The sequence below is a fragment of the Schistocerca piceifrons genome, chromosome 2 (genome assembly GCF_021461385.2).
Source record: "Schistocerca piceifrons isolate TAMUIC-IGC-003096 chromosome 2, iqSchPice1.1, whole genome shotgun sequence".
NCBI classification, from domain to species: domain Eukaryota; kingdom Metazoa; phylum Arthropoda; class Insecta; order Orthoptera; family Acrididae; genus Schistocerca; species Schistocerca piceifrons.
Genome location: NC_060139.1, coordinates 964,256,826 through 964,279,036, shown reverse-complemented (window position 1 = coordinate 964,279,036; position 22,211 = coordinate 964,256,826). Strand labels below are relative to the sequence as shown.

General features: G+C 39.5%; 1 protein-coding gene across 1 annotated transcript in view; it reads right to left on the bottom strand.

The window, feature by feature from the left end:
- Positions 1–2,733: 2,733 nt before the first annotated feature.
- LOC124776546 overlaps positions 2,734–22,211 on the bottom strand; it is a 28,530-nt gene continuing 9,052 nt past the window's right edge. The window contains exon 3 of the mRNA XM_047251576.1: positions 2,734–3,042. Coding sequence (XP_047107532.1) covers positions 2,903–3,042 — 140 coding nt within the window. The 3' untranslated portion in view covers positions 2,734–2,902. The remainder of the gene's footprint in view (positions 3,043–22,211) is intronic.

Sequence of the window (22,211 nt, the reverse complement as noted above, 5' to 3'; positions counted from 1 at the left end):
GCAGTTGAACGGAATGGACAATGTCTTGAATGGACGATATAAGATGAACATCAACAAAAGCAAAACAAGGATAATGGAATGTAGTCGAATTAAGTCGGTTGATGCTGAGGGAATCAGATTAGGAAATGAGACACTTAAAGTAGTAAATGAGTTTTGCTATTTGGGGAGAAAAATAGCTGATGATGGTCGAAGTAGAGAGGATATAAAATGTATTCTGGCTATGGCAAGGGAAGTGTTTCTGAAGAAGTATAGATTTAAGGGACAGGAAGTCTTTTACGAAAATATTTCTATGGAGTGTAGCCATGTATGGAAGTAAAACAAAGGTAATAAGCAGTGAAGACAAGAAGAGAATAGAAGCTTTCGAAATGTGGTGCTACAGAAGAATACTGAAGATTAGATGGGTAGATCACATAACTAATGAGAAGGTACTGAACAGAACTGGGGAGAAGAGGAATTTGTGACAATTTGACTAGGAGGAGTTATCGGTTGGTAGGTCACGTTCTGAGGCATCAAGGGATCACCAGTTTAGTATTGGAGGGAAGAGTGGAGGGTAAAAATCCTAGAGGGAGACCAAGAGATGAATACACTAAGCAGATTCAGAATGGTGTACGTTGCTGTAGTTATTCGGAGACGAAGAGGCTTGCATAAGATAGAGTAGCATGGAGAGCTGCATCAAGCGAGTCTCTGGACTGAAGACCACAACAACAATAACGACAACAACAGGTATTGGTTTAAGATATAATGGTTTATTGATTTGATGGTGGATTGTATTTGTTCAACGAAATCTGCCATCAAAACTTTTGGTAGATGTTGAAAGACAGGACTAAGGAGGAATTGGTTCACTCTGACAATGCAATCGCCTATGTTCAAAACAGCTGAATGACATTGTTAGAGATTGCTTTCCTCTTAAACCTGCATGTGAATAGGTGTTGTAAAGGCGTAAATGCAGCTCTCCACCAAATGTATTGCGTCAAAAAGAAAAACTGTGGCAGTTAACAACAGATAAACCATCGACAACACCTGTTCGTAACCAACAGTTGTTATGTAATAGTAAATATTTTGATTCAATTGTAAAGACAAATTGTATAAAATCATACAGAAGCAGTGTGATACAGTATATATTGGTCAGTCAGGCAATGCTGTGGAAGTTAGGTTATCTAAACATGAGAGAAGCTGGAGATTAAGGAAGAAAATTCCAATCTTGCCGTACATTATTTCAACAGAAAACTTTTTGTATGCTGTAGAATGTGAAGTTTAACATATGAATAGCAGAAATGTGGTCCTACTGGAAATACTGGAAATCAACAAACTCATGACACAAATTCACAGCTTAGTATTAAAGGATCAGACTCAATTTCCTTTTTCCCTTTTGTTAAGGTATATTTTAATTACAAATACTACATTCAAATCGTAAAATCATTTTGTTTCTCATCAGTTGTTAAATGAATCTCCACATAAGAAACTTTGTTCCCCTCCCCTTTTTAGTTAATGCCGTTATCTCTATGTGACGAAGAAACAATATGTTCATATGTAAGCATTGTACATCACTTTTTGTATCTTCTTGCAGTTGATATCTGCGAAAGTTGCACATCATTATTACAGTGCTTGCGATATTAAATTATGCCCAAAGAAGCCAAAAGTCACCTCATGACCAAATAAATATACTAAACATGCCCTACGAACCCGAAAGCCAATTCATACATTTTTGCAGAACATCAGGAAGCGTTTTTGTTTTTTAATACATTTTGATGGTCTGCCAAACAAAGAAGGAAAATTCAGTTAATAAATCTTTGATAGTTTGTCAATAGAATTTGGAACGTCCCTACAAAATATGTGATAGTCTGGCCGTGTCTAAAGCTCTTATTTAAGATGAAATAATGTCCTTACCTTTCTTCTCAGTTTAGCAGTATCGACAACATTTAGCTAAAGGTCTGTGGATCACTCAGTTTTACTGCGATAACTGTCTTACTACGTGACTGTCAAAGCATCAGACAGAGGTATATTTGGCAAGGAAGCGAATCTGGGTTGTTTATTATTTTGTGAACAAGATGTACTAAAAAATGATCAAAGATACATTACCTCTGTACATGTGGCGAATAAAGTCGATAATTCTTCAGATCGATCTCAATTGAAGACTGTCACTGAGATAAAATTGAGTAAATTACTGAAGCAATTTTCCGTTGAGTATATATTGACATTATCTCTCTGAGACTACAGTAATCATTTATTCACATTTTTCGAATAAATTTATAGTTGGGTTCGATGACAGTTTCGTATTTCTACATTCCAGGTTTTGATTAAAAATAATCTTCTTTAGTTATGCAAACGTATTTAATCAGTGGAATACATATATTGAAATAAACTGTTCATTCAACAAGGTAGACCTGAATAGTTCAAATATTAATGATCCAGAGAGACATTTCATTTATTCTTTAGTACACAGTTACTGTCTGACATTAAGAGTTTTGAAACTGTTGCAGAATGTAATACATAACAAACAGCTTCAGATGCCCGTTCTGTTATTGGCATTAACAGTATTGAAAAGAGACTTGTAATATTCTGGCTCTACCAGTTATTTGTAAAAATTTACAGAATGAGTGACCTTCCTGAACAGGTCTCTTTTGCTCTCCTATAATTATGACTCAGAAATGTCCCACAGTTGATACTGAATCTGCAGAGGACATGGATGATGATTAAATAAAGGCTGTAAATATATATGAAATTAAATCCAGGTAAATTTGATTCTGCAGTTTATTTAGTATATATTAAATGTTTTAAACATATGTGTGGCATGCTGCAATATATTTCAGTTTAGTAAGCATACGTGTGTTGACAGAGGACGTAATAGATAACAGAAGTGACGTCCTGGCGTACTTTAGATGTCATCAGCGTCATTTTCTCTTTAAAACTCTAAGTTGGAGCCATTGCAGCCATCTGCAAAGCAATAGCTGTTTTTGTACGCTAACCGATCATGCTTGGCACAGCATCCCAGTCTGGTGTCGGTGACGTTACATGAGCAACATCGCTCTATGATATCTGGATCTAAAACAAACACAAGAACACCATTAAAAAGGCTTATTATGCAACAATTCTGTGCATCAAGGCGCGGAAGTTCACTGTGCATTGCCTGTCATCTGCAGCCAACACAAACAAAAACACTTCATCACTACAAATGTTCATTATACACTCTCTCCTACCCTGTATCACGTAAGTCACAACACTGAAGGGGGACACGTTGTTACTGTGTGTGTGCAGTATTACCGGTTACCATCTGAAAGCAACACAAACACAAATTTAACAGCTTTAGTAAGGTTCTTTATATAATCCTTGTCGCCCTGCTCCATGTGGAAGACAACCCTCCAAAGTGGAGGTGCCGTCCCTGCGTGTACAAGATTACTGTTGACATCTCGAACCAATATAGTCACAGACATAAGAGCATTACAAAGTTTCATTACATAATCCCTATGGCTCACATACCGTTAAAAAGAAAGTGCACTTTAACCATTCTATTAACAATGAAAAATGGACCCAGGTATACTTTTTTTCTCAACCTCATATATACACTCTGTAAACTCTACCAACGAAACTGCAATTCACTTCTTCCCCTAGACAAACGGATCAGCGTCAGTATTTATCCATACTGTCAACTCTACCTCTTTCCTGCTTGTACTATTCCCTATTATGGTGAGGCTAAACAAACGCTGTATCACTGTAAGAGGTGCAGAGGGGAGTGAGTGTACCGGTGCTTACCCCAGTTGATTACAACCTGCGCCACATGATTATAATGCGCCAGTGCTTAACATACAAACGACTGAATTTTAATCTAAGAATGAACTTAAAAATGGTTCAAATGGCTCTGAGCACCATGGAACATAACATCTGGGGTCATCAGTTCCCTAGAACTTAGAACTACTTAAACCTAACTAACCTAAGGACATCACACACATCCATGCCCGAGGCAGGATTCGAACCTGCGTCCGTAGCGGTCGCGCGGTTCCAGACTGAAGCGCCTAGAACCGCTCGTCCACAAAGGCCGGCTGAAATTAAAAGTTAAAACAACTTTTCCAAACTTCGCCATTGTAGACTTAAGTATATTAATGTTAACACTGTAAGATCTCAGAATAATCAAATGAATATATTAGGCAAAATATATTATCTTAAGGAAAAAATAAATAGCACTGAATAATAAGACTACAAAGCTAAAAATTGTTCAGAATATGTAAATGGTTGTCATCACCTAAAAGCTACATGTCTCAACTTGATCAGATCAATATTTCGGCCAAAATTGGCATTTTAAGAAAAATTGAAGCCGCTAAATATTAGACTCAGAAAGACAAAAATTCGTATATAATCTAAGTTACATGTGAAAACATTGTATATGTGACACCAATAAGCATACTCCTTTTCAAGTTATTTACTAAAAACCAGACTTAGAATGAAAATGTCGTTATTCATGATAGATAAAGTATCATTTGTACTTGTAACAGAAAGTTCTACTTGAAGCACTCGATTATATTCATGCAATAATACAAGTGTACCAAGTTTCGAGACTGTATCGTGAGTAATAATAATTACAAGTAATCTTAAAGAGGCAGTTCAGAGGTCACGTTCTACTGTCGGTTCCATTCTAAAAATACTAACTGATAAAGTTTCAATGCAGTCCAGGTAAAACTTTGTCAGTAACATATGCAAACTTAACTCTGTTTGTATAGAAGTTAAGAGCATTGTTATTTGTTAATCCATGGAGATATTAATTAATAAATGGTCGATGAAGAGGCCATTTAATTACTGCCTGCTGTGCCTAGGGCCGTTGATGGCAGACATCCGCTGCGCCCTTATATAACTGCAAGCAAAGAGACAATGGGAAGAGACACTTCGCACAGAGATATCAGTCTGTTCACGTCAGTCAAACACCTGAGTGCATTGTTCCCCGGATGACGTCAGGATTGGGCCGACTTGAATGAGTTTTCGATAGAAGTAGAAAGTGAGCTCGTGAGGACTGTACGCCCTCCTGGATCATTTAGCTTTCACGGACGTAACTGTTTGTGTGCCTCCCTCCCATAGTGTTGCCAAACCCTCGTGGCAAGTAGCAAGATTATTTTCCACTTTTAAGGCTAGCAGTTAACGTTTGTTGATTATAAGTCAGGGCGACAGATCATTTTACTTGGAACCTTCCGTAGAGGTCGCCTCTGAACTGTTAACAGTGCTCTATCCGATAGGTACATAAGATAGAACACTAAGACATTTTGTGCATGTGAAATTTCACAGAATATATCAGCCTGTTCAAACTCAAAACTTTTATTTATAGTCATGGTTCCCGATCCTGCTGCGTAAACAGCAAGTAAGAATATTTTCTTTCAGTGAGCACAAAGAAAAATGCGAACTTCCAGACTGGAAATTAAGGTCAGTATGTTCTCCATCGCTTTCTGGCTGACCGCAAAAATAGTTTTAAGACTCTTGTTAAAGGCGAAAGTAAGTTAAAATCACGCACAGACCATTTAAGAGTTTTTTCATAACGAATAACGGAGATTATTAGATTATTACCCGCCGCCCCACAAGAGTTTCTCCTCTAAATACCAATTTTTTTTTTCATTTTTACTTCATACCATGTCCGCTTGCGTCACCTGGTCCACAACCCCATTTCTGCCTCCTAATATCCACTCTTCTCCCATGCAACTGTGTATTGTTCACTCGATCACCATAGTTTTTCTAATCTTTTGTCATTTAAAGTCCATCTCCCACTGCTATAAATCAAAGTTGGCAACAAATACACTGAAAGTGAACTTCAGTTTTCACAAATATCAGAAGTGTGTTGTTTCAGTCTTATGCATTTTGAAAGAAGTACTTCAGATTATTGGGACACTTCTGTTTGCTTATTCCCTTTTGCATGAGGCCTTGTCTTTAAATAATCGATAGACTCAGAGCTAGTTTTATGAAGTCAGCGTTACTTTCTACAAATTTCTTTCCATATTTTCTTAACACATTGATCTTGTGTTATTAGGACACATTTGAAGCCCTTCATTCCCAGTCATATTCTTATGAGATCTTCCACTGGTTTGTTGAAATTTATCTGCACTAGAGGAAACAGCAAAAAGAATGATAATCGATACTGCGCAACATACAGGGTGTAATATTACATACGGAATGTTCTCACGTTAAGTATGACACATCCAGTATTCTGCCAAACTCCAGGTGGGCAACTGTCAGCGCTTGTGGGTCTGTCAAACAGATTTAGTCGCAGAAGTCGTGGGTCACACCCTTGGGGAGCTACCGCCAAGGAAGGTAGTAGACGGGCTAATGTATTTTCAACGTATGTTCGCGTTCACGGCACCAAAAAATTTACAGTGTTACATGACATCTCATACTAAAAAGCGTGACGTGCTACTCAATTAAGCGGACATTTATATAGGTCTCATACAAATCACCAAAGGTACAGGAAGTCGAATAAAGATATAACACAGAAATCGTTCAAACTGATTACAGTTGACAAAAAAATGGTACAACATTAATCAAAATGTCAGCTTAAGGAGCTCATCAGAACACATGTGGAGGTTGTAATGGGACACTTTTCTCTAGCATTACCTTTTTTTGTAGTAATAACCGATACCATTTATACTATCGGTTATTCTACAGCTGGACATTCCAAGCTGTTTAACTAAATGAATTTCATATGATTTTGTATACGATGTATTATATTTCAGGCTAAAATGAATAAAAATAAATTAATTTGTAACAGTCGATATGTATGGGTCCTAACCGTTAAAACTACTCTTCTTTCAAAAAATAGTTGAAACTACGAAATATCTGGCATACTTAAAATTCATAGTATTAATTGCACAATCTGATGCTAATTATTAAATTTATTCCTCGATTCACTTATAAAATAATGTTATATCTTAGTGATGATTCTTCTTTTGTCAAGAAAGTTTGTGAACTCTTTTGTTTTGTAAACTCTTTGGAATATTGTGAGTACCACAGAATGTAGGAGCATTGGACATGGTTCTGATGGATGCAGACGAATTTCTAATCTTGTCAGCAACAATGTGAATTTATGTCCCGAATCGGAAATTGTATAGTCGGTGCGATGTAGAAGAATGGCATAAAGTAAAATAAATTCATAACAACAAATAGTACTTTATCAGTTATTTAGTCAACTACAACCCAGTAAGTCAAAATTTCAGCCACAAGAATGTACTCCTAGACGCAAGACTGGGGCCAACAACAAGAGAAAATGAAGATAAGTAAAAAGTTTTTCTTTTGCATATCTTACGCCTCTCTAAGCTTTCAGAACTTGTGCAGCGACAGAGAATTTTAAATGTGATGTGTGGAAGGGTAAGATTGCAAGGTACAAGAATCTTTTTCACCAACTAAATAAATCATTGAGATATGTCGGGTACATGCAGAATCGGTATAAAAATAGATTAATTTAACATGGAAGACTGCTATAGTCAGTAGTAACTAGACCTTCTAACATATCAATCACAGTATTTACAATGTAAGTTTTCCGTAATTTATTACGTTAATTCCAGCCAGCGATAATACACACTACCAAAGTCACCCTTAATCCAAATAGTATAGAATCTACGATAAAAGTATTTGCACTCACGGAACGAACGGTTCATTTTACAAAAAGATGAGATGTCACGTTTCTTTTAAAGTATTAAACACTGATAATCACTTGATGAAAGTGTGCTACCATCGTGATAACCTTTTTGTAAACTGTGAGTGAACTATTAACCGTACAACCCCCGACAATACTCTATTTTAATCACCACAGAATTGTGCATTTGTACCTGTAACTCCTAACTTTTACGATTATAGAATAACTGTACTGGTGAATAGTCTGAGCCTAATGACCAACCATGAGAGGGAGTGCAATTTACGGCTATATAAAGACGATCAGAAACTGGAGTGGAATACTCGAATTTGGGACCATGAATGAGATAGGAGGTATGTCAGTCTACTCACCTGTTTGGCCTCGAGTACCCGTTTTAATTTAGAGTTTAATGTGTGGGTGCTCTAGGCACCTGAGACATTTTTCAGGCGTTCACTTGCAACTCGAACTTCCGTGGTTTCTCGAACTTTATCAGCTTCCTCATGTGCTGTTGTGAGAGCGTGTACTGTTTATCGTGAGTTATACATGCTCGGAAATTTCATTTATTTTGTGGTTTAACATAGTTTGATTTATTTTGAGCTTCAGCGCTCAGGACTTGTATCATTACAGTTGTGGCTACGTTCTATGGATACTCTCGACGTAGTCTACAAACGTTGTCATTTACTGAGTGCACTTGGTGCTGTTGTACAATAATACTTGAGAAACAGAGACCATTTAAGCTTACCTTACATATCATGAATATGTAGATAGAAACGTGTGACCATTTTCTTTTGCATGATATACAGTGATATTAACAAAAATAATTTGTTGTTATCTACTATGATACGTATTAGCTTGCCCATCAACAACCAAAATTTATATAGCTATTTAGCTGCATGTTATCTGCGACTCTGAACTGACAAACGCAGACAGCAACAGATTCGCATTGAAATTTAGTCAAGTAATACCCACTGCGTGATGAACACCTCCACGAAGTTTGATAAATATCTGACCGGTTCCTCATGAGCTAGCACTTTCCACATCAGATAGTTTGATTTTGACTCTGATATCAGCATTTCAGGCAGTAGGGAACCATGACAGTTTCAGACTATCTTGCATTATTACCATTTTCCCCTGATATGCTTTCTCTCTGGTTTTATGCCAATATATTTCAGATGGAATGAATGGAAGACTACGTTCCCTAGTACATGACACCTCCTCCAGTAGCTGACATCCCTAGTGACTGGCACCGTCTTTTTGATTCCAAAATGATATTCCCCTCTCTCTGAAATGGTTACTTTAATGAGGCAAAAGCGAAAGGAATACAGTTGCGAACTTAATAACTGCTGCTTAACCCACTGGTTTTATCAATAGTGCCAGTATGTAGGCTACTTTTTCTTTAAAAAATATTTTATAATAACTGAATTATGACAGTAATATCATGTGTGACTTGTGTTTGAAGTCCTCCGTAATAAAGCAATTTTAGTTTGTCGCAAAGTTTGAATTTTCACTTGTGACCATTTCTTGTAAATTTCGAATTATTTAAGGTAGACGGTTGGTGGTGGCTAGCTTTCAAATCTTCAGCAAAAGCCAAGTGGTTTATGACCTTACCAGTTTTGTTCAATAAATGTTTGCAGAATCTCGTCTTAAACATCCTACCTGTTTGTACAATGTATTCAGCATCATATTCAGTGCAGTCACTCCTATATATCCCAGAATCATTAAATTTGTAAGTGTGTGCCTGTTCGTCATGAATATAAGAGCTGTGCACGTTGTTAGCCGACTATACAGTGCTTTTTTTGGTCATCAGTCTACTGACTGTGGTAACCTCTTCGTCTCAGAGTAGCACTTCCAACCTATGTCCTCAATTATCTGCTGCATGTATTCCAAACTCTGTCTTCCTCTACAGTTTTTGGCCTCTACAGTTTCCTCTGATACCATGGAAGTCATTCTCTCATGTGTTAACAGATGTCCTATCATCCTGTCCCTTCTCCTTATCAGTGTTTTCCACATATTCCTTTCCTCTCCGATTCTGCGCAGAACCTACTGACTCCTTATCTGATCAGGCCACCTAATTTCCAACATTCGTCTATAGTATTACATCTCAAATGCTTCGATTCTCTTCTGTTCCGGTTTTCCCACAGTCCATGTTTCACTACCACACAATGCTGTACTCCAGACGTCCATACCCAGAAATTTCTTCCTCAAATTAAGATCGATATTTGATATTAGTAGACTTCTCTTGACCAGGGATGCCCTTTTTGCCATTGCTAATCTGCTATTGTTGTCCTCCTTGCTCCGTCCGTCATTAGTTATTCTACTGCCTCGGTAGCAGAATTCCTTAACTTCATCTACTTCGTGACAATCAGTCCTGATGTTAAGTTCCTCGCTGTTCTCATTTCTGTTACTTCTCATTACTTTCGTCTTTCTTCGATTCACTCTCAATTCATAATCTGTACTCATTAGATTATCCATTCCATTCAGCAGATCCTGTAATTCTTCTTCACTTTCACTCAGGACAGTAATCTCATCAGCAAATCGTATAATTGTTATCCTTTCACGTTGATTTTTAATACCTCTCCTGAACCTTGCTTTTATTTCCATCATTGCTTCTTCAATGTACAGATTGAACAGTAGGGTCGAAAGACTACTTCCTTGTCTCACACCCTTTTTAATCCGAGCACTTCGTTCTTGGTCTCCAATTTTATTAATGGCTCTTGTACATATTGTATATCATCCGTCTCTCCCTATAGCTAACCCCTATTTTTCTCCGAATTTCGAACATCTTGTACCACTTTACATTGTCGAACGCATTTTCCATGTCGACAGATGCTATGAACTTGTCATGATTAGTCTTGCTTCCATTATCAACCGCAACGTAATAATTGCCTCTCTGGTGCCTTTACCTTTCCTAAAGCCGAACTGATCGTCATCTAGCGCATCCTCAATTTTCTTTTCCATTCTTCTGTATATTATTCTTGTCAGCATCTTTGATGCATGAGCTGTTAAGCTGATTGTGCGATAATTCTTGCACCTGTCAGCTCTTGCAGTCTTCGGAACTGTGTGGATGACATTTTTCCGAAAGTCAAATGGCTACCGCCAGACTCATCGACTCTACTCACCGTCGTGAATAGAAGTTTTGTAGCCACTTCCCCCAATGATTTTAAAAACTCTGATGGAATGTTATCTATCCCTTCTGCCTTATTTGATCTTAAGTTCTCCAAAGGTCTTTTAAATTCTGATTCTAATACTGGATCCCCAATTTCTTCTAAATCGACTCCTGTTTCTTCTTCTATCACATCAGACAAATGTTTCCCCTCATAGAGGCTTTCAATGTATTGCTTCCACCTACCCGCTCTCTCATCTGCATTTAACAACGGAATTCCGGCTGCACTCTTAATGCTTCACGCTTGATTTTAATGACAGCGAAGGTTGTTTTGGCTTTCCTGTATGCTCAGTCTGTCGTTGTGACAATCATTTCCTTTCCAATTTCTTCATATTTTTCATGCAGACATTTCGCCTTAGCTTCCCTACACATCCTGTTAATTTCATTCCTCAGTGACTTGTATTTCTGCACTCCTCAGTTTCCCGGGACATTTTTGTACTTCCTCCTTTCATCTATTGACTGAAGTATTTCTTCTGTTACCCATGGTTTCTTCGCCGTTCCTTCTGTGTATCTATGTTTTTCTTTCCAACATCTGTGATGGCTCTTTTTAGAGATTTCCATTCAACTTCAGCCGTACTGCCTAGTGAGCTATTCCTTATTGCTATATCTATAGCCTTGGAGAACTTCAAACGCATCTTGTCATTCCTTAGCACTTCCGTATCGCACTTCTATGCGTATTGATTCTTCATGACTAATCTCTTAAACTTCAGCCTACTCTTTCTCACTACTGTATTGTGATCTGAGTCTATATCTGTTCCTGGGTACACCTTACAATCCAGTATCTGATACCGTAATCTCTGTCTGACCATGATGTAATCTAACTGAAATCCCCTCGTATCACCCGGTCTTTTTCAAGTATAGTTCCTCTTGCGATGCTTGAACAGAGTATTCGCTACTACTAGCTGAAATTTACTACAAAACTCTTTCTCTTCTCCCATTCCATGTCCCAAGCCCATATTCTTCTGTAATCTTTTCTCCTACTCCTTCCCTCACAGTGGCATTCCAGTCTCCCATGACTATTGGATTTTGATCTCCTTTTACGTACTGTATTACCCTTTCAATATCGTCATATACTTTCTTTATCTCTTCATCTTCAGCTTGCGACGTCAACATGTATACCTAAACTATCGTTGTCGGTGTTTGTTTGCTGTCCATTCTGATAAGAGCAACCTTATCACTGAGCTGTTCACAGTAACATACTCTCTGCCCTACCTTCCTGTTTATAACGAGTCCTATTCCCATTATACCATTTTCTGCTCCGCTACTGTTGATATTACCCGATACTCATCTGACCAGAAATTCTTATCTTCTTTCCATTTCACTTCACTGACCCCTAATATATCTAGATTGAGCATTTGCATTTCCTTTTCAGATTTCTAGTTTCCCTACCAACTTCAAGCTTCTGATATTACACGCCCCGACACCTAGAATGTTATCCTTTCGTTGGTTTTTCAATATTTGTCTCATGGTCACTTCCCCCTTGGCAGTCCCCTCTCAGATCAGAATGAGGGACTGTTACGTAATCTTTTGTGATGACACTTTTTGAGTTACAGGCCGTGTGTCCTGTGGATACACTTTACGTGTCTTTAATGCAGTGGTTTCCATCGCCATCTGCATCCACATGCCGTTGATCATTGCTAATTCTTCCGCCTTTAGGGGCAGTTTCCCAACCCTAGGACAAGAAGTGTCCTGAACCTCTGTCCGCTCCTCCGCCCTCTTTGACAAGGCCGCTATCAGAATGAGGGTGACTTATTATGTCGGAAGTCTTTGACCGCCAATGCTGATTAGTAATCAAAAGTTAAGCGGTGGTGGGATTCGAAACTGGGACCGATGACGTTTTGATTACTAACGAAATACGCTACCCTGGACCACGGGTGCAACATATGCAGTGCTTATTCCGTATTTTTGAAGGAGTTTGACTAAGTCATACGAAAGATTCCCCACAAAAGTGATTCTCAAAAATTCAGAAATAATTACTTATGGCGTGGGGCAGATGTTGTTCTTATCTGGCGTAGTCTTGTTCCTGTGTGGATCGCCAACAGCCATTACATGTGGTGATATATCTAAGACTGGTCAAGATATAGATAATGGCAGTTCACTAACTTGGTGAATCATAAGAATGAAATATAAGTTAAAGGTAATAAAGACTACGGCGAACATAATTTTGAAGAAACATTGTCTTCAACATAATCTGATTCCCGTCTACCTGCAGGCAAATCTAAGAACTAACACCCGAATAAAGACTTCCTTAAGTGTACTAGATTCCTCATTTCAGGCCACATTAGGTGTTTATACAAGGAAAAAGATAATCTTAATCTACTTTCCCACGATGTTTATGTCTCAGCGGTTTAACTTCGGTGTTACGACTAAATGGATGTTTGAATGAAAGTTGCCAACCAAGTTGTTTGGAATACTGTCCAACCGATCGCTCGCACCTACTCTCGCAAGTTAAATAATTAAAGATATAGTTACTGCCCTACACCTAAAAAAAGAGCGTGCTAACGTGGAGGGTCTTTCTTGTTTGCTGAGGGAGTGTTTAATCTCTCTGGGATACGCTTTGACCAACAAGGAATGCAATTGTTAAGTAAGAGTCTGAAACACGGCATTCAGCCTAATCCAGATAGGAAACTAGCGACGTCCCTAACAGTGGATTAGAAAATAGTCATTGACGTTTCCCCATGCACCAGAGATGAGAAGATTAAAATCACTTATAGAGCTAATGACCTAATATAGAAGGCCTCTCGTAATAAATCGAAAAATGTTCATTACTTATCATTAAAAACAATAAGTTACCAGTGGTTTAAGAAAGTACTTCCACAGTCTTATACAAAATTGACTGCATCGCCAAAACGTTACAGTTCCTTAATAAGAATAGCACCAGGAGAACTAAACTGACCAAGAGAACAATTTGCAAAGGAGTTTAATTCTGCCCTGATGTGACGGCAAAAATGAAAATAATGAATCCTAAAACCTCATTGTTATGTGCCCAAATTGAAGGTCACCCGATAGTACGATTCTAATCGTATGGTAACATGGGGGAACTAGTCTATAAATACGTATTAAAACTTTGCAAGAGAACTTTGTATTCAAGTAGAACTTCTCAATACGGAACAGGAAAGAATTAGTTGATTTACTCACTAGTAGCGTTTTTCAGCTAACAGTATTCTCCTATCTTCGGTTACAAAAAATATTGACACTACTGTTCCAATAAATGAGTCAATTTCTCCCATACAGGAAAATTTTGTGAATAATACCCGACTTACACAAGACGAGACTAATGAAATCTGCTGCACGCTACCGCTGTTGACAGCTCATAATTATTTTTCATTTAGTGTCAAATACTATGGAAAAACCGAAGACCTGGATGTGGGTAGGTCTGTAGCAGGTTTCATCGTCGATGTTTCTGTGAATAGTCTTGAATGTAGCTATTAAAATAATAAAATAATAACAAGTCCTCTTTTACAGAAGATACGTCGACAACATTTTTGATCTCCTCAACAGACAAACATAAAAGGTCAAAGAGTTAGTAGAAAACTTTAGTACACTTAATCCAAAAATGGAATTCGTCCAGGTATTGATGAATGAACATTTAGTACTTCATTATGTGGATTTTCAGCTACAACTTACTGTACTTAGTATCACGTTTCATATTTACGCAAACCAACTACAAGTCACTCCATGATACATACTTCCTCCTGTCATCCGCTCCGTTACTTACTCGCTTCCTTCAAGGCTATGATTCACTGTGTTAATGAATTGCCATTATCTGCAGCCTCCATGGCAAAAGTGGTGACAAGTCAGATGTATAGCCACTCATTTTCCACCCTGTTAGCGGACAAATGTATAATATTTATATCATATTTCTGAAGAAGTTTGGTTAAGTCGTACGAAAGGTTCCCTACAAAGCGGATTCCCCAAATCTGGAAGCAGCTGTTGAAGGTATGGTGGTCATGCCGTTCTCATCTGGTGTAATCTTTTTCCTGTACAGATCGTCATCAACCCCAGCAGCGCACAAGAGTGGACATAGGTCCAGGGTATTCTCTTGCTCTTGGGATGAGAAACTGCCCTACAGGCAGGAATAATCAGTGATTATCAGCAACATGAGGATGCAGAAGGCAATGCAGATTGCTGCATTAAAGATACGTAGTGAGCATCCAAAGGACATGTGGCCTGTTGTTGAAAAAGTGTCGTCATCATCTCTCCATTTGCAAAAGATTCCGGACTAGTCTCCCATTCGGATCACCAGGACGGGGCTGCAAGGGGGAGGTGACCATAAGAACAAGAATGAATAACCAACGAAATGGTAACATTTTACCAGTCGGGGTGTGGAATGTCAGAAGTTTGAACGTGGTAAGGAAGCTAAAATATCAGAAAAGGGAAATGCTGAGGCTCAGTCTGGATATAGTGGGCGTCAGTGAAGTGAAATGGAAAGAAGACAAGGATTTCTGGTCAGACAAATACAGGGTAACATCAACAACAGCAGAAAATGGTACAACGGGAGCAGGATACTTTATGGATAGGAAGGTATGGCGGAGAGTGAGTTACTGTGAACAGTCCACTGATAGGGTGGTTCTCATTGGAATCGACAGTAGGCCAACTCTGATAACATTTCAGGTACACATGCCGACGTCGCAAGCTGAAGATAAAGAGACGGAGAAAGTATATGAGGATAACGAACGGGTAATTCAACACCTAAACGGAGATGAAAATCTAATAGCCCTGGGGGACTGGGATTTGATTATAGAGAAAGGAGTAGAAGAAAGGCTTACAGGAGAAAATGGGCTGGGTACCGGGAATGAGAGAGGAGAAAGAGTACTTGAGTTCTGCAATAAATTTCAGCTCATAATAGCGAATTTTCTGATGAAGAATCACAAGAGGAGAAGTTGAACTCGGTGAAGGTCGGGATGTATGAGAAGATTTCGGTTGAATTGCGTCATGATCAGGCGGAGTTTCCGTAATCAGATATTGGATTGTATGGTATACCCAGGAGCAGACACAGATTCCGATCATAATTTAGCAGCTATGTAAGGCAGGCTTAAATTTAAAAGACTAGACAGGGAAAACCAACAGGCAATGAAGTCAGACAAAGGAATACTAAGGAATCAAGTTGTCTGAAGCTACAGAAACTGTGGCAACGAATCTCAGTAGGCAGTTCACCAGAAGCAGAACTGAAATAAGCAGTAACAGAAGTTACAGAGAAAATCACATGTACCAGGAATGTAACTACGAGAAGAAACAATGGATATCAGAATAAATACTTCAGCTGATCGACGAAAGAAGGAAGTACAAAAAGTCACTTAGGACTGCATTGAGGCTAAATCGCAGAAAGGCGAAAGAAATGAGAAGTAGCAGAAATGAGCAGAACCAGAAGCTTAACATCAGAATTGGGGATCATGATGAGACGAAGATACAAAATTTCGCTCTCTCGGCAACAAAGTAACCCATCACGGATAGAGCAAGGAGGATATAAGAAGCTGACTAGCTCTGGAAAAAAGAGCATTCTTCTTGACCAAGAGAAGTCTAATAATGTCAGACGTAGGCCCTGCTTTGAAGAAGAAATTTCTGAGAATGTACGTTTGGAACAAAGCACTGTATGTTGCGAAATACGGACTGTGTAAAAACTGGAAGAGAAAAGAATCGAACGATTTTAGATGTGGTGGTACAGAAGAATGTTGAAAATTATGTGAACTAATGAGGTAAAGAATGAGGAGGTTCTCTGTAGAATCGGCGAGGAAAGGAATATAGGGAAAAACTGACAAGAGGGAGGTACTAGATGATAGACCATGTGTTAAGACATCATGGAGTATCTTCCATGGTACTAGAGGGAGCTCCAGAGTGTAAAAACTGTAGAGGGAGACATATTTTGGAATACATTCGGCATGTAGTTGAGGACAATGGATGCAAGCGCTGCTCTGAGATGAAAAGATTAGCACATGAGAGGAATTCGTGGTGGGCTATATTAAACAGGTCACAAAACGTATGAGCCTCCCCCCGCCCCCCACCCAAATAAAAAGGATAAACGCTAACACGAAGCATCAAAGTGCACTTATAACATGTGCGTGAATAAAACGGCAAATCGTTGTTATAAGACCCCCCAGTTCGGCAGATCTCTCCGTGCCTTCCGCTCAGCTTCGTTGAGCACGTTACACATGCACCTGTCAGAAACTTGGACACCAATTCAGTCTCGAGGCTGCTGTAACGTCTCAAGGTAGACAAACCGCATCCACGAAGTGTCGAAAGGGTTACCTTACCCAAAAGCGCTAGAGCAGAGGCCTAGTTGATATGATGTTGAAATTTCTGAAGGTACAATTCTAAAGCATTCAGCAAAGGTGCGTGGATGATAGTGAGGTTGTTGCCGAACTTGGATGGGGGGAATCTTAGAGGGACTCTGTGACGTTTTATTCTCGTTGTAGTCTGCCCCCTCCTTCGTTCTTCCATCTATTGTCGATATTAAACAATGCCCAGTCCAAGTAATATATAAATTGTCCACATTAAACAATGCCCAGTCCAAGTAATATATAAACAAAGTCTTTTATGAAGATTTGAGAGGAGCGAGATTATATCAAACGTTCAAGTTTACTTAGCTTGTCTTGTCGAGATGGCTTCACTACTTCAAGTCCAGGGGTCTGATTCTTGAAGCTGAAAATTTGACATCAGGTCCTCACGGTTAGTTTGAACTAAGTAGACTGTAAGATTGTTGTTCAGAATTTGTTACGTAAATATATTTTTGACTGATTTTCTCTCATTTTAGTATATCATACAGTATTTTGATTGTTTACATTCTGAAAGCCGAAATTACATTATTCGCGCCTAGTATACGTCAGAGGCAAGCTTACGACTCTCACACTCCACGTGGAAATAACACTATTCCTAAGGGTTTAAAATTTTTCTTAACAAATGAATTCCTACTAGTTTTAGTTGCATTAATAATTTCGATTATTATTTCGTAAATGAATTTAGAAATAAAGATGGTAAACAGTACAGGATTGCGTAATTAATAATAGAAATTTTAAGTGTGCTAATAATTCGTAATTTCAAACGTGTCTAAAAAAATGACTTTAACTGTACATTCCGAACTAGTACTTATCGATAATAACATCGAAAGTAAAATATTTTATAAAATAATTCCTTTTCATAAAATTTAGCTTGAAATATAACACACTATTTATAAAATTAAATGAAAGTTTTCAGAAAAACAACTGATATACTGACCTGTCCAAAATTCGAAAAATAGTACTGGTATCGACAATATAGTTGAGGAAAGTAATGCTAGAGGAGCAAGTCCCGTTACACCGTACATGTTAATGTTGCACTTCCACGTAATCACGGCACAGGAAGGCGGAAAACAGGAGCGCTGAAAAGATGTAAGTACCCTTTGTTGCTTCGGATAACGTTCAGATTTCGTTGAATTGTTTTTAATGGTCCCTAGATTTTCTAACATCTATACGAAAGCGAAAATAGCGGTCGCGCTGCGCTCCAAAGGGCTGCGAACAAGTCAAGAGAATGCAGTCCCACAATGTCATTAGGGAAGGGCAGAAACGTCCGAGGTTGTCATCAGTATCCAAGGTTGTCAAGAATGTCTTCCTGTTTCTCACTGCACCGCAAACTGTCGTTTTCAACCGCGAAATGGAATCAACGTTCCGGCGGCCGGGGTGGTTTCATTGACACCATTTATGACACCTCCTGAGGTGTTCTCGTGTGGATTCTGAGCGGTGGTGTGTCTTAAATGTTTTCCTCCGACAACCATAACAAAACTGCGAAACTTCAACGCTGGGTGTCGCTGTCCTGATCTCCAGCGCAGACGCAGACACGACAACAGAAGGGGTGATAGCTGAGTAAGAGGGGCTTTGACGACCTTCTCATTGTGTGACATTTTCGTGGTGGCGTTGGGCAGAATTGTGTAGAAATTTGGTGCCAATGTGACATCATTAGTCCATCTAAAAGCTCATCTGAACTTCTGAGCTGTGGTCTTTTATTCGCGGCCGGCCGGTGTGGCCTTGCGGTTAAAGGCGCTTCAGTCTGGAACCGCGTGACCGCTACGGTCGCAGGTTCGAATCCTGCCTCGGGCATGGATGTGTGTGATGTCCTTAGGTTAGTTAGGTTTAATTAGTTCTAAGTTCTAGGCGACTGATGACCTCAGAAGTTAAGTCGCATAGTGCTCAGAGCCATTTGAACCATTTTTTTATTCGCGTATGTCGACACACTGATGCTTGAAGCGTCGTCCAGCCCGAAGGTGACGTTTCATGACGCCATGATTTTGTAGTGTTACAGAGCAGTTGGCAATTGAATCTCAATGTAGACAAGTGTAATGTGCTGCGAATACACAGAAAGATAGATCCTTTATCATTTAGCTACAAAATAGCAGGTCAGCAACTGGAAGCAGTTAATACCATAAATTATCTGGGAGTACGCATTAGGAGTGATTTAAAATGGAATGATCATATAATGTTGATCGTCGGTAAAGCAGATGCCAGACTGAGATTCATTGGAAGAATCCTCAGGAAATGCAATCCGAAAACAAAGGAAGTAGGTTACAGTACGCTTGTTCGCCCACTGCTTGAATACTGCTCAGCAGTGTGGGATCCGTACCAGATAGGGTTGATAGAAGATATAGAGAAGATCCAACGGAGAGCAGCGCGCTTCGTTACAGGATCATTTAGTAATCGCGAAAGCGTTACGGAGATGATAGATAAACTCCAGTGGAAGACTCTGCAGGAGAGACGCTCAGTAGCTCGGTACGGGCTTTTGTCAAACTTTCGAGAACATACCTTCACCGAAGAGTCAAGCAGTATATTGCTCCCTCCTACGTATATCTCGCGAAGAGACCATGAGGATAAAATCAGAGAGATTAGAGCCCACACAGAGGTATACCGACAATCCTTCTTTCCACGAACAATACGAGAATGGAATAGAAGGGATAACCGATAGAGTTACTCAAGGTACCCTCCGCCACACACCGTCAGGTGGCTTGCGGGGTATGGATGTAGATGTAGATGTAGATGTAGCATGGTTATAGGTACCTTTGAGATAAATTTGAAACTTTACGTGGTTTCGGAAAAGTCATCTTTTAGTTCTGGAGCGCAGTATAGTATGGGTGATTTCCACAACATTAGCCGTCCGCAGCTCGTGGTCTAGTGGAGCCGGCATAGTAGCTCAACGTGTTCGGTCAGAGGGTCAGTTGCCCTTTGTAATAAAAAAACTGAGTTAATCGATGAACGACGAATTTAAACGGGTGACTTACAACGTCCGCCCCGAGCAGATGCAACGAACGAAAGCTAACAAAATAAGGTTAAAAAAAGAGGGCCGATTGGCCTCTGTAATAAAAAAACTGAGTAAAAGAACCGACGATCAACTTGAACGTACGTCATGTGACGTCCGCCCAGACCAAACTAACCTAACAATACCGCACAAAATTTTTGAAAAAAAGTGGCTATCGTTGCTGCCTCTGTATCTCAGGGTCCCGGGTTCGATTCCCGGCCGGGTTGGGGATTTTCTCCGTCCGGGGACTGGATGTTTGTGCTGTCCTCATCGCTTCATTATCATTTATTGAAAGCGCCAAGATTGGACTGAGTAAAGACTGGGAATTTGTACGGGCGCTGATAACCGAGCAGTTGAGCGCCTCACAAAGCAAACATCATCTTCACGCCATTAGGTACGACGCCTCGAGACATATACACAGTTTCTAACTTCAATGCTTGACTCATTGTGTTGCATGATTACCGTTGATACTGCATATCTTTCCTACTTGTGCACAATTTGAGTGACTAAATTTTGCTCTGTGTCGAGTCTATCAAGGGGTCATTGCTTGACTCTGTTGATTTAAGTTTGCGTTGATACTGATACTCTCTCTGCATTTCTTGATTCAGTGCTTGGCAAATAGTCATTAAAGGGATAGCACAGATTTTCTAATTGGTTATTAATTTAATGATGATTCAATGAATCTATTTCGCTGCGGATAACGCAAATTAACCGGTGAGGTGGGGGGGGGGGGGGGGAGGGGGGGCTCAATCAACCAAAGATCCCAGCTAACCGAGAGCATCTGCACCGCTTTCAGACACGATATACTCACACATGGAATCTTTACTTTCAATAATTTCTGATTTCACGTTATTACGGTGGCTCACTTCACGATTGCATTTACTGGGCACTGTATACGGGATGGAATTTTTGTTGCATACACGTAAGATTATCATTTAAATACACTTTCCTTGGGCCGCACGCCTCTACTCTCAGTTCAGCACAAACTAACATTCACTAAGTTACAAGTACATGATGCGTTCTCCGTGTAATCTAAATGGTCTCTTAGTTCAATGATACGCACGTGATAGAGCAAAATGTTCCGTTACTCTTGGGATTACCGTTCTCACACGACACTCTCATACTCATGCCACACGTGGACTGAGTAACAACTGCTATCTTAATACAATCTACTCAAAACGGATTTCGGTGTTCCCCTCTGATTTTGGCGGGACAACATCGCATGCTAGGACGCGACATTATAGCGGAGGTTCGCGTGATAAGCAAGCAGACACATTTATTAATTGTTCATACACAGAAATGAAATTCATTCTATTAAATCCGTGGCAGGAACACTCGCAAAACCTACAATCAATTTCTACGAGAATGCTCGTATGCAATGACGAACCACCCACAACATTTCATTAATATCTTGTCATTGCCAATAAATTTACTCACCATCTTTGATAGTTGTTGGATAGTATCAATCCTTCACACGAACCACACGCAATTCCTACTCTATATACCGAGCGAGGCGGCGAAGTGGTTAGCACACTGGCCTTGCATTCTGGAGGACAACCGTTTAAACCCACGTCCGGCCATCCTCATTTAGATTTTTCGTTATTTCCCTATATCGCTTCAGGCAAATGGCGGAATGGTTCATTTGAAAGGGCAAGGCCGACTTTCTTCTCCATCCTTCCCAAATCCGATGGGACCCATGACGTCTTTGTTTGGTCCCCTCCCCAGTTCAACCAACCAGCCTGTTCTGTGTTCCCACAAGAACGTCCCTTAGCTCATCGACTGAGCAGCCAAGCCCACGTGGGATCTTGGAAATCAGTGGCTCTAAATCAGTCACCATCTATGATGATTCTTGGATTTTATATTACAGTCTCACACGCAAAATCTTACTGATTTTGATTTAGTAAGCTGGTGGCCGTTTCTCCGTACAGTATTGCACGCTTGGCACCGTGGAGACAAAGGCCAAAAAGAAAGAAAGAAATCAGGGAAACTAACGTGACGCGCCAAAATTCTTTAAATATTTCACACTATCCACACGCCCAATAGCTAAACTGAAGATGATTACTCTTTGTCACATGACTACTGCCATATGGTTGAAGGGTGCACAAAGGGAGAAACTCTCGCTACCAATAAAAATCATATGAATTCTGGAATTTAATAAAATGAAATATCAACTTAAAACTGGATTACAAAGAT